Source organism: Aptenodytes forsteri, unplaced genomic scaffold (genome assembly GCF_000699145.1).
Source record: "Aptenodytes forsteri isolate BGI_AS27 unplaced genomic scaffold, ASM69914v1 Scaffold366, whole genome shotgun sequence".
Taxonomy (NCBI): Eukaryota; Metazoa; Chordata; class Aves; order Sphenisciformes; family Spheniscidae; genus Aptenodytes; species Aptenodytes forsteri.
In genome coordinates this window covers 2399024-2411923 of record NW_008794621.1, presented here as the reverse complement: position 1 = coordinate 2411923, position 12900 = coordinate 2399024, and the positions used below count along the sequence as shown (strand labels likewise).

The window sequence follows — 12900 nt, the reverse complement described above, 5'->3', positions numbered from 1 at the left end:
GGTGGGGTGAGAAGCAGAAAAGGCCTTGACCCTGTGTAAGCACTGCTCAGCAGTGACTAAAACATCCCTGTTAATCAACACTGTCTTCAGCACAAATCCAAAACACAGCCCCATCCTAGCTACTATGAAGAAAATTAACTCTACCCCAGCCGAAACCAGCACAAGTATTTAAACAAAACTTGAGTATTGCAGCAGAAAATGAATTGCAAGTTTCCTGTGAGCTCATGTTCTGTAATAGGAGAAACATGAGATTGATAATTTTAAGAGCTTGTGCTCCTGTTTTAAGTTTATATTGCCCAGAGGAAAATTTAGGCCCGATGGTTACTCGGGTTTGATTTTTGTTGCTGTAGAGAATACGTGCTTTCTTCTCCTCTCCTTTTTTCTTTTGTGTGTGAAATGTACTCTGACATTGGGATAAAAATAGTATCGCTTTAGTCAGCTTATATGAACTCAAAGCGCAGGGTTTATGCTGACCCTTTGCATACTGGTCAGGTTTTTTGACTTGTTCCAAAATCAGTCAAATAAAAGCAGTCATTTCCTTTGATTCCAGTGAGCACAAGCTCAAGATCGTTGGACTGTAGCATGTGTTCTCTGAACTATAATAGTAATCTGGTCCAATAATTTATTTAAATTCCATATTAGAGTAAGGCCATGTAAAACTACATGGAGTGGCTGTTCTCTCGAAATATACTGGGCTTTTCATCTGACATACAGCAAGGGACTTGGTGAGCGATTGATCAGTCACAAGATAGCCGAGTCACCAATGCGAGAAAGGCAAATGCTGTTCCACAGTCATACTGGTGAGAGTTTTCAAACAGGGAGAAGTCCTAATGCTGCTGTGCAGTGCACCAGCGAGTCTTCGTATGCAATACCATAGTTGTCATCAAAGTCTAGGAAATGTGACGAGTCTATTGAGTGTCTCCATCCTTTAGTCAATCTGCTTGAAAATGAAAGTAGAATTTAACATAGGGGAGTGCCTAGACTACAAAATGGAGGCTGAAAAGGGATGCATTTACTTTGTGATGCGTTTTAAAGAACGGTAGGGAGATGGGGAAAAAGTTGGTATGTAAGGAAGGATTCGGGAGGAATGTAACTTATGTAATCTACAGATTACACTGTACCTTCCACTGTGCCTCCTCTCTTTTGAAATTACTTCAGTTTCTGTGATTCTGCCCTCCCCCCGCCCCCCAGGGTATAGCCCTTGGCAATATGTAGATATTGTTCAGCCACCCCAGATAATGTTCCAAACCAGATTTATTTAAAAGTGGTTCAGTTTACTGTAATGCTTATAGTCAAATAGTAAAATATTGGTCACTTTAAAAAGGGGGGGAGGGCACAAATGCATTGTACTTGTGATCCATTTGTGACCTGAAGTATATTGCAGTTCGTGTAAGGAAAGTGCAACTTGAATGCAACATCTGTATCTTTTTTTAATTACAGGAACAGTTTACAGCAATGAGAGACCTATACATGAAAAATGGACAAGGTTTTGCATTAGTATATTCCATCACAGCACAGTCCACGTTTAATGATTTACAGGATCTGAGAGAACAGATTCTTCGAGTCAAAGACACTGATAATGTAAGCATCTCTAAAAATGCTTATTACTTATATTTATAGTTTTCATTACAGTTGTTGTAATGTACGCACTGTGATCGGATAGCTTCCAAGCTTTAAATTAAGAGACAAATCAACCAGTAGATGCATAGTACAGAAATGCAACTCTTAAGACAAACTGGAGAAATCGTAAATTATCATGTAGTATATAAAGAGAATTGTCTTTTTAATATCTTCCTTTAAAATACTCTATTTGAAACCATATATAACCTTATTCACTAGTACTGCAGAAAACATTTCTAAAGCAACTCTATTCTTACCTTAGTTACTATCAGTGAAGGTTCAAAAAAACCTACAGTTCAATTTTTTCTCTTCAGTATGCCTACTGTTTATGGTATTTTAAAGCACTAAATTCTAAGTCCTTACAGAAGACAGTACTGTAAGCTTTAAACGTGCACGTTATGTAGCTTTTATATTTTGTGTGTGTTCCTGCAAGTAAGTTTGGTCATACTATTTTCACACAATTTCAGTATGCACCTCTTAGCATTATTAAAGCTATAATGTGAGGCTAAAACATACCAGTTTATAGCTGATTAAAAAAAAACCAACTTATTGCAGTTGTAGGAAGTAAATACTTAGTCCCTTAATAAAAGGAAGAAAGGTATTTCAAATGTGAAACAGCAGTAAAAGTGTGTTTTTAACAGAAGCACCTTGTGTGTAGGCATCAGACAGAAAATCTTCCTTGAAAAAAAAATGTAAGCAATGAACAGTGTTTAAGTGTGCTCATCTCATTTAAACTGTGCTTATGGAAACTTCAATCCCTTCCTTACTGCATGTATCCACATATGCTTCTGTTGCCAGCAGACACAGAGTGTATTAAATGTTTTAATTTCGGGGAAGTTCATTGTGACTCTTGTAATACAAACCACCTTGCACTTTCTTAAGCGTAAGCATTTGCAGGTCTTGTCTGTGTTCAGCAGATTTCTTCTAGCAGTGATTTATTACCCATTATCACAAATGTATCTCAAAAGGGTAGTAAAGTTGCATGTGCCTTTCCCATCCAGAACCTACCAAGTTATAGCCTTGTTCAGCATCAAATTAATTTTGTACACTAAAATCAAGATAAATGTGACAATATTTGAAACCTTAGTTTACCTGGTATATTTATGCTGATTCGCATAAGCTTTCTTTGGTAGTATTTTGGTAGTATTTCCTTGGAATTGTATTTCTCTTTAGAATGCTCCCCTCAGTCTTGAAAGCCATTCCATAGTATCAGGAGAAAGATAATGAGCTTCAAGTTGCAGCTTTAGTTCTCACCAAAATTTTCATAAAGTTTTTCCTATGCCAAAGCTTAGGCATGACTTGCTTTCTCGGGGGGGGGGGGAACTAAATGATCAAAATATTGTAAACCTTTTTTCAACACTTGAATTTGGGAGAAACTTAGCTATGTCTTTAAATTAGTAGAAGGAAGGAAAAAAAAAACCAACTTTGTATGATTGCCTTTTCTTGCCACAAAGGTCAATTCAGCGTTTTCTGTAGTTAGTAATTTTGATAAGCTAGCATGTTTCTTTCCTCTGTGTGCATCAGATTACTAACAAGAACTGTGTGAGCAAACTGCTCTTGAGAGGAGTGCGGATATGCTGGAAGTAGAGGAATGGTGAAAGGAGCTTTAGCGTCCTTCATCATGCAGTCCAGTACAGGCCACTTTTTCCAGGATTTCTGAATATGTAAGAATCTTGTAGCAGATTCTTCAGTAGACTTCTTGATACCTTAAACATCTAAAAATGAAATCTCATTAGGTCTTCTAGAAGATGTGAAATTTTCTCAGTTGGCGATGTACCAAATCCTCAAACCATTCCCCCCACCGCCCTGCCAAACAACAGGCAAAAAATGCAGTCATTTTGATTTGAAGATTAAAGTCTCACACAACCATGAACTTAAGTTCCTGTTATACCAGAGCTTGATTATTCTGGAGGTCAGGATCCTCTAAGGATTCAGATAGGGTTTTAGGTGTGCATTTACATTGTGCCTTCCCAAAATTTTAATGAATTCTTTGCTGGTATTAAATTGTTTTTAGGTGCCTATGATTCTGGTTGGCAATAAGTGTGACTTGGAAGATGAAAGAGTTGTGGGAAAGGAACAAGGTCAGAACCTAGCAAGGCAATGGAATAACTGTGCATTCTTAGAGTCTTCTGCAAAATCAAAGATAAATGTTAACGAGGTAAGGCACACTACCTATCGGGGCAGGGGTGGCAGGGAGAGAAGGATGGGACACTGTTCTGGTAACCAGACATTACCGTTTGTCAAGAAAAACTAACAAATTATGAATAACTTTCACTATTAATGGACAAAACTGTACAAAACTATTGTGAGAATTTGAGATGTTTCGATTAAGGGATGTAGTTAGCTTTGACTTAGGACTTTTTAAAATTATATTAATTTTAGTATAATTAGTTTTCAAATTATATTCATATGAATTTGGGATAAATACTTTTTTCATGTTACATTCCCTAGTTGATATAATCTCTATCCACTGAGAATGCACTGCTAGACTACTTTCTTAAAGGTTTTTTTTAAGAGTTAAGTCCTTAAAACTAATTGATTTTAAGTTATTTGTTATTAAATTATTTGAGATAGTAAGGACAAAAACTCTTAAGGGTTTTGTCCAAATTAGCAGCTAATTAGAGAAAAAGGAGGCAAAAACCTCTCTACTATCTAGCTACTTACGTATTTAGCAGGAGCTAGGTGACTGATCAAACACATGCATTTTTGGGACTTGACATAGTGCATGCCTTCTTATCCTCTGGGGGTGCCAGCATAAAGAAACGGATGCACAAATTTTCAGAAAAAGAAGCTGTGTTAGTGTTTACATTTCTGGAACAGCTTCATTGTGTCTTCTGGAAAATGTTGGCAGCATCAGTCAAGTTGAAAGGGCCTCTGTGCAAGACTTGCATGTAATCAAATGAGTATGGTGGTTTTAAGCACAGTTTAATTAGTTGGGAATTTCTGGAAACTACTCAGTTTTTCTTATACAAATTAATCAGCTTAACTATATCGAAGTCATATGTTTAATAAACTAGAACTTCCGTCAAATACTAAAAGCCCTTGTTGGAATGTTCGCTGCTTTGCAGCCAGTGCTTAGGAGACTGCTAGGATGGTTTTAGTATGAGGACTTCCTTGCTTTAGGAGATGCAGAAATAATTGGAACAATGTCAGTTATGACCAAAACAGATGCTGTTTAATTGTAGTATGTAAACTTGTTTTAAATTAGCCTTTCAACAAAATCATGTTCTAATTAGAATTCTAAGAGATTCGAAGTGTGAGAGTGTCTCATACATGAGTTACTTTTCTAGGAAATGTTACGCTTATGTCATGCTGTAGTCCTAGAGAGGCTGCTGAATTAATTCTCTAGACTTCAGTATTTTTAAAGTATCTGGAAAAGCATGATCTCATTCAAATACAAGAGACTATTACAGAATATGCAGTGTACTTGAGTTACCATGAAAATGTGGAGTTAAAACTTACTAGAACTTTCTTTAAAAGGATATCTTTAGTGATTTGAGTTAGAAGAAAGCTGTGGCCTGTTTCTTGACCTCAGTGCTAAATTGCAAAGTAATAGCATATAGTAGTTGATCACTGTGACATGTATCATGCGTGTTCAGATAAATTTGACGCAGAGATTAAACAGCTACAGATTATAGATGCCTTTCCAGTTTGCTTCATTGAAAGTAGAAAAGCCTTGACAGACAATTATCTTAAACAGAAAATAAACAGGTATTAACTAAGTATACAATTTAACTTTCTGGCTTTGTGATAACTAAGTATTTACAGGGGTTCTTGAGTATGTGAGTACATTACGTGTGAAGATTCAAGACTTAAGGTTATGAGAGAAGCCTCTTAATTCCAATAACCAACTGATTTTTATGTTCTCAGATCTTTTATGACCTTGTGCGACAAATTAACAGAAAAACTCCAGTGCCTGGAAAAGCACGCAAAAAGTCATCATGTCAGCTACTTTAATACATAGCTGTACTGTAGCTCTGAGCCAGGTAAACCTTTTAAAATTTTCTGTGTATTATGGCTATTAAAAACAAACAAAACAACAGCAAAAAAAAAAACAAACACCCAACCCTAAACAACTGTGGTAGCTGTTGATGCAGAACAGCATTGAAAACTCTTGATTTACATTATCATAGAAATTTTTATGGTCTTTATTTTGCCATTCCAAAGTCAGAACTACAAATATGTGCAAGATACACTGTTCACACTAGTATCGTATTTCTTGTTTCAAGCTTTAAGGTGTTGGTAGAGCTCAAATTAAGGATGTTCATTCTGATACTTCAAAACTTTAGTTTTTGGAAACAGGGTTTTCTTTTTTAAAGGCTGATAGAATATACTCCAAGAGCTCAATTATCAGGAATGCACACTGAAATACTGCAGTTTGCATGCTAAAATGTCACTTTCTGCTTTGAACTCCTGCACATACTTGCATGATGTCATAGGAATTTAGCTTACTTTCTTTGGACTATATGGATATTTTATAGGCTGCATTGTAACTGGTACATTTGGAAGAGAACAGTGAAGTGATCATTTTAACACTCCAAATATTTGACCTGCAGCTGCTGGCTACTAGATCAATTTCTTACTCGTTGGCAGTTGGCTAATGTTCTACGTGACAAAATCCTTGCTTTAAGAATGCTGCTGAAGGCTCAAGCAAGCTCCAGCCTGCTCTTTAAGCAAGCCTTTTCAGAAGTTAGTCAGCAGGCGTGAATTTTTTTCTGCAACTTGTTCTTTGGCAGGTTGTTTCCCCCTTTCCACCTCTGAGCCTTAGTATGGATAGAGGTCTCTTGATTGACCTGACATCATGCAAGTTGCCTGTTCATCTTGATTCCCTTCAATTTTACTGAACATATGGTGGTTCGGTTGCTTCAGTGCTGTTATCCATTATTTTGTCATCTGATAGACCTGTTTGATATAGTGAGGGATCCTGATAGGACATTTCACTGTCATAAATTGCAGGCTTTTATTAATATTCAGATAGTGCCATGTTTAACTCTTTTCGGTATCAATATTAAAACTTACTTAATTTGAACAACTTGAATCAGTTCAAAGTAAAACTGAGAGGGTTCCAAAAGTATTAGCTGAGGATGGCAGAAATGGCTGCTGCGTTTCCTTAGCAGGGCTTTTGATTCAGGAGCTTTGATCCTCCAAATCTGTTTTTGTTTTTTAAAGCCACTAGAACTGTCATACTGTAAGCAAAACTAGTCCCACACATCAAATACTACTTCCACAGTTCAGCTTGGATTACCATATGTATCCCAATTCAGTTTTACTAATTGAGATAGTCTGTTATTTGTATGTGCACAGTAGAAATTACATCAGTAGAGGAGAAGTGATAACCTTATCTTCCAAGTCTGTTTGCTAAGAACTTTGCTAGTTCCTGCTTTAGTTCTTTTAACTAAAGAGAAATGACAACTATTTGTCATTAATACTAACCTCGTGTTTTGTTGTTACAGGTCTGAAGAACTGTTGCCCAATTCAACAGTGCCAGCATTCCAACTTTATTAAACCTACCAACATCTTAAATGGACTTTCCTGTGGTGGTACCCTTTAAGAAATGGATGAAAGCTACTACATCAGTTTGCACATTCTAATCACTTTCCAGTGTCATGAGAGATTTTTACTTATAAATATTCTAAGTGTATGCAACTGGTAAAACCAGAGCCTACATCCAGTATTACTGATAAGAGACATTATTCATCCACCAATGTTGTACATGTATGAAAACTGTGTACTGTATACTTCAACAATCCCCACTTTCTATTGGAGAGTACAATAATGTAAATCCTAAAAGCACCACTATTTTAGCATAATAAAAGAAAGTCCAAAGAGCTCCTATATAGACTACTCCAGATAACTTTGCTTCATCGGTATTTGTAGCTTATTGTAACTTTTTTAAAGAAATACAGGATCATCATCATCGTATTGTACAAAAGCGCTTTGATTAACACAACAGCTATATAGTTTTTTAATTTTAGGAAAAACCTGTGGAGACAGTGATCTAGTCTTTAAGAGTCCTTTCAGTATAACGTCTGACTAAAGACATGGCCTTTAATATCTGTTGGGAAGGAAATGTCCAGACTTTTCAACCTTTTATTGTATGTTTCCTTTTCCTTGTTTACATAGGGAACAATGTTTATAGTTGTGTGTACAGTGGGGGTCTACAACAAGAAGTGTATATTTTAAAACGATTTTTTAATGATTTAACAATTTTTTGTAAATCATTTTCGGGCTTCTGCAGCTGTAGATTCTCACTGTGAATTCCCTTGCTTGCTCATGCATAAGTGTATTTGCAATACCAAATATACAGGTTTAGTACTTTTGCCTGTTAGTGATTGTTTTACATGTGTAACGTTTTGGTTGAGATGTTAAATGGTGGAAGAGTACTGTGGATGTGAATGTGGGAAGTAATTTTAATCATGTGTAATTGGTCACAGGGCCTAAGTTGCAGTAATTAACTTTTGCTGATTTATTTAACAATGCCTTGTTGCTTTGTATGCATTAACGTTTGGGTGTAAAGATTGTGTGTATATCCAACAGGGAGCCACAGTATTTAAATTGACCAACCTAATGTTACAACTGCTTTGAGGTGGCCAAATGTAAACTAAAAGCCTTAATTAAAAGTGGTGCAATTTTGTATGACTTAGCATCAGTAGTTCAATAAATTTGGATTGCCATGCAAGGGCTTGCATTACAGTTATATACTACTTGAATGTTTTGTGTTTTAGTAGTGCTAGTAAATATTGATTTTTAAATCTCTTGCACAGTGCAGATTCATACATCTTAGGACGAAAAGGAACCATTATGACTTTGTCTTCTGACAAATACATGCCATAGATATTTCTTCTAATAGCATCCCATGTGCTAGGGTGGATGAATTTCTGACAAAGTTATAGTTTTGGACTTGGAGTATTCCAAGTTCTAACATAAGGGAGAGTCTAACAGAAAAATAGCTGTCTTCAAAGGTTTTGAAGCTATTAGTGGCTATTTTGGGAACTTGAATATACATTGCCTGCTATTTTCCTTCTTTCCAGGAAGAACTTATTGTTAAAATTGACAGTGTAGCTAAAAAAAAAAAAAATCCTGTTGGGAGAAAATATGATTTTTTTGCATGATTAAACCATATTTGTTTGGTTTCAAGGAAATCTGCAGAAGAGCATTCTTGCAGTATTGAGTGTAGAGTTTTACAGACTTTAAATATCTGTTAACACTGTTGGACTGTGAAGTGGAATGCGTGGACTGTGGATGATTTCCCGATGTTGGCTGTGGTGCTGAAAATTAATGTCACACCCAAATACTTGGTACCTCCTGTTTCTCTGGCACAGAATTATCAGAGCTTGTTCTAATCCATTTCTACAAATTCAATCAGATTAGGTTAGCTAATACCGGTAAGCTTTGAGATAGTTTACGTTGCCCAAAGTGAATTAAGGAGCCCAGCTGATCCTTCCTGCTGGTAATTTCATCAGTCATTGCCATTGTTTAATGGAGGTAGTACGCTCTTTCACTGTGCAGAGTCAGAGTTAAGACTGAAATTCCTTTTCATTTATCATTAGAAACCAGAGCATGTGGTTGATGATCCCCATAAATACCTCTTTTGGTACTCTCTGCATCCTGATTGGTCCCCAGAGTAGATGAGACTGGAGCACTGGATGCTCTAGTTCCTTTTTCACTAGGTACCTTCCTCCTTGATGAACTAATCGGTATTTTTCCTCCCTTCGCTTTCAACCTCTGCTTATTCAGGTCTTATAACACTTATGTCCCAGTTGTCCTTTATCTGTGTTCTTTTTAATGTGTTTCTTTTCCAGGCAGCTGTACAGATGGCATTGGGTGGGAGGGAGAGAAAATTCTTTGATAACATTAGGGAGGGGGCCCTGGTCTGGTCTCAGTGTCCAGCCAACAAGTACTGATTACAGGGAACATCGGGCTTTGTCCTGAAAGCTCTGTACTGAAGCATTCTTGGTTGCTTTGTGGAATAGTAAATGTACGTTTCCGCAGCATTAGAGGTAGTCAGTTTGATCAAATCCCAGGAAAGTAAAATTTGCAGAAACTCCAGGCTTTACCATCTAAAGATTGTGCTAAAAAAGTGAAATACGCTTTTTCCTTCCTATGTTTAGAACTTAGGCCAGATTTGTAAAATTAACACATCATAACCCAGGTAATACCTAAAAACCAGTATTTGTCTCCTTGAAAACTTAGGCAGGCTTCAAGGGAGCAGTGTCCCGGTTGTTAAAGGGAAGATGTGTGACAAAATGATGCTGAGGAAGTGATGGACATGAAGCATAAGGAAAAAAACGCATGAAAGAATTTTCTTCATATCTAAGTAATTACAGCATAAGAAACTGTTCCCGCTGAGGAAGTGAACATCCAGTTCCCCACAGGAATTGGAACTATGTAAGCAGTTACCAATTCTAGAAAAGAATCCTGTTGTCTGAAATTTTTGAACAAACTCTTACATATCTTCAGGATAACTGCTTTGTGTTCCAGCGCTTCAGAAGTTCATGCTTGAACTACTTGTACAGAAACAGAACACTTCTCATAAAGCTTTAGATGAAAACATGCATAATTCATATCTTGAACTAATGCAGTAATTTTCCAAATTCAGTGTTAATACACATGTATTACTGCTTGTAAAGTTAGCTTATGCTTACAGTGCACACGAAGGTTGTGACTGCTTTATTTCCACCCTAATCTGAAACTGGTATATGTCAGTATTTAAATGTCTGAGCTTTCTATGGAAAAAGTAATGTTTATGTCCTGAATTATAGAAGTATTATTTACTGGAATTGCACTCTTCCTATTAGGACTCTTTCCTGTCAGTATAAATTTATTTCTTACACCTTACCTTGTTACTAATGCCCTTCTTCATCCTCAAATTATTCTGTGAAATGAATGTCTACTTACCAAACTTACAAGAGTATTTTGAGACTTTGCAAGATGTTTTCAGATGTCCGGATGAACACACTGTAAGCTCAAACTACTACTGCTCTTCTGCATAAAAGAATGTAACTTGTGGAAAAGTATTGTAGAACTAGATATTGTTTCATAATGTGTACTGATATTGCAATGCTAGAAATGGGAGGTGGGAGGAGAATCCTGCTAGAATTTGGATTAAACTCTGCATTTTTCTCCCTTTTCTGCTGTAGTTAGAGTTGCTGTTTCCTCATGGGCGAACGCTAAAGATGAGGATTTTCTTATTTTAGAATGCTCTAAACAAACTGTGGATGAATCAAACTTGATGGGTTTTTCCCAAAGTTTTCTAATCTTTGCCAGTTTTGGGAATAACTTAAGAGGGGGAGAGATTTTGCCACAATACTGTACTAGTTCTAGATAGACCTCAGTTTAGACATATCAACAATAGAAAGTTATTTCTAGATGTGAATGGTCAAAAATAGTAGTCTATATACAGCTGTCTAGTGCTTCTTGAATTGTAATAGGAAGATGCAGCCAAGCATCAGCTTTTTGTCCAATTTTAAACTGCTGTCCCAACAGCATTAGGCTATACTTCAATTTATAGCTTTTATTTTGCCTGTGTATGGGGAGGAGAATAAAAGCAAAGAAAGTTGCTGAAATATGTAACAAAATGCAGTTGTATGTAGTTCTCTGAGGTAGCATTAGTGAAGCAGAGCTCTTAATCAAATTAGGTTCTTGCTTCTGAGTCTTAAGCACCTTATGCTTTTCTTTGAAAGGTTTATGAACAACTTGAAGATTCTTAAAACCTAATTTAACTTCTCTGTTCTAGAAAGTAAAACTCTGGAATCATACTTATTTGTCACAAACTTTACATTCTTAGTCTGGAACTATAAGCAAAGTTGTTTTGTGGTCTTTATTTTGTTCTCAGTGTTGCAATATCTGGGCTTCAAACAACAGATAAACGTGGATTTTGCTTTTTTTCTGTTTGTGGTTTTTTGGGGGTTTGTTTTGGTTTGGGGTTTTTTTTCTTTTTTAAATACCCTCCAAAACCATTTATTTTCAGAATTTTGAATCATCAAACAGATGGTGGCTTAGTGGCTGGTGGCTTCCTGTTTTCAATGAGATGTTCTTTAGGGAGAGAATGGAGAAAGGAATGTCTTCATAATTCCACTGTACTCACTTCAGCCTCCAGAAACATTAGTTCTGCCAAACAACAAGCTCTACAGCTTCATTGTTTTAAGAAAGTTCACTGCCACCAGGATTTTTTTCTTTGAGGTGGTGGCTGGGGTGGATTACTTCATTTGAAAGACATTGTAATTTCTAATTAACTCATGTAATGTCTTTTGGCTACCATAAACTTGGGGGGAGGGGACATTTCTGCAATCTTGGATACTGAGTGAAATTATAGTGGAAGTTACAGTTCCTTCTATGGTCAGTATACTTCACCTTTTCACACTGTGGCATTTTTACCTTATAGTTCAAAATCTAGCAGGGAGGAGTCAGTAACTTCACTCCTGTACTAAGTACAAAAATCTGTATGTGAAATCCCAGCTCTCATAAACTGGGTTTACTGCTTGTAACGTGCCCAATACAACAAAGACCCATGGCACTACTGTCATGATTTTCAGACATAAATAAAATGGCAGTTACAAATTTGTCTCTTTTTTTCCTTTTTAATAAAAAAGGGTTTTTAGCTGAGCTTCCTGAACAGGAGTAGGCATGGGAATCAACTTGTTTAGGGTAAGACTCCCAGAAAACATTAATTTGAGAGTCAACACGGGTGTTTTAATACTAAGCAAGCACATAAACACTTTAGTTAAATTCTTGATTGGTTTTAAAAAAAAAAAGTTTCCTTACATTTAAATTAAAAAAAGTGAAAAATTACACACTTCCAGGAAGGTGTTTCGACTAAGAAAAGATGGGCTAAAACATGAGCTTTCTTCTCTTACAAAAAGGCAAGGTAGAGCGTAGGTTCCACGGTTTTCTTTGTACTGAATGCAATGTCACACACTGCACGAGAGCTTTGTCGTGCTCTTGCTTTTGGTAGTTCTGAATTAAGACTACAGTTTTGTATAGGCAGGTGTCATGTATGCAGCTTAGCAATGCATTAGGGCAGTTTGTTTGATTTGTGAGCTGTCTATATTAAAACATATTTTGTAAAGGGTAATTGGAGTTTTGAGTTAGTTTACGTGTTTAATTTTAATGTGGTATATCCTGAACTTTAACCTAGTACATCCTGTAAACCCCACTAAACTTCACAGAAAGCTAGTAGGGAGCAGAGGAATGTTAGGCATTGGCAATAAACCTGCCATGTTTCTGTGTTAGTCGTGCTAGCTGTCAAGTTGTCTTTGCTTGTCCTGCCTGTAAGTATGG

The 12900-nt window shown here is 36.5% G+C and overlaps 1 protein-coding gene across 1 annotated transcript in view; it reads left to right on the top strand.

Moving 5' to 3' along the window:
• RAP1B (RAP1B, member of RAS oncogene family) overlaps window positions 1-11495 on the top strand; it is a 16424-nt gene extending 4929 nt beyond the window's left edge. The window contains exons 4-7 of the mRNA XM_009273232.2: window positions 1441-1581; window positions 3635-3778; window positions 5491-5606; window positions 7074-11495. Of these exons, the coding sequence (XP_009271507.1) occupies window positions 1441-1581; window positions 3635-3778; window positions 5491-5577 (372 nt within the window). The 3' untranslated portion in view covers window positions 5578-5606; window positions 7074-11495. The remainder of the gene's footprint in view (window positions 1-1440; window positions 1582-3634; window positions 3779-5490; window positions 5607-7073) is intronic.
• The last annotated feature ends 1405 nt before the right edge of the window (window positions 11496-12900 follow it).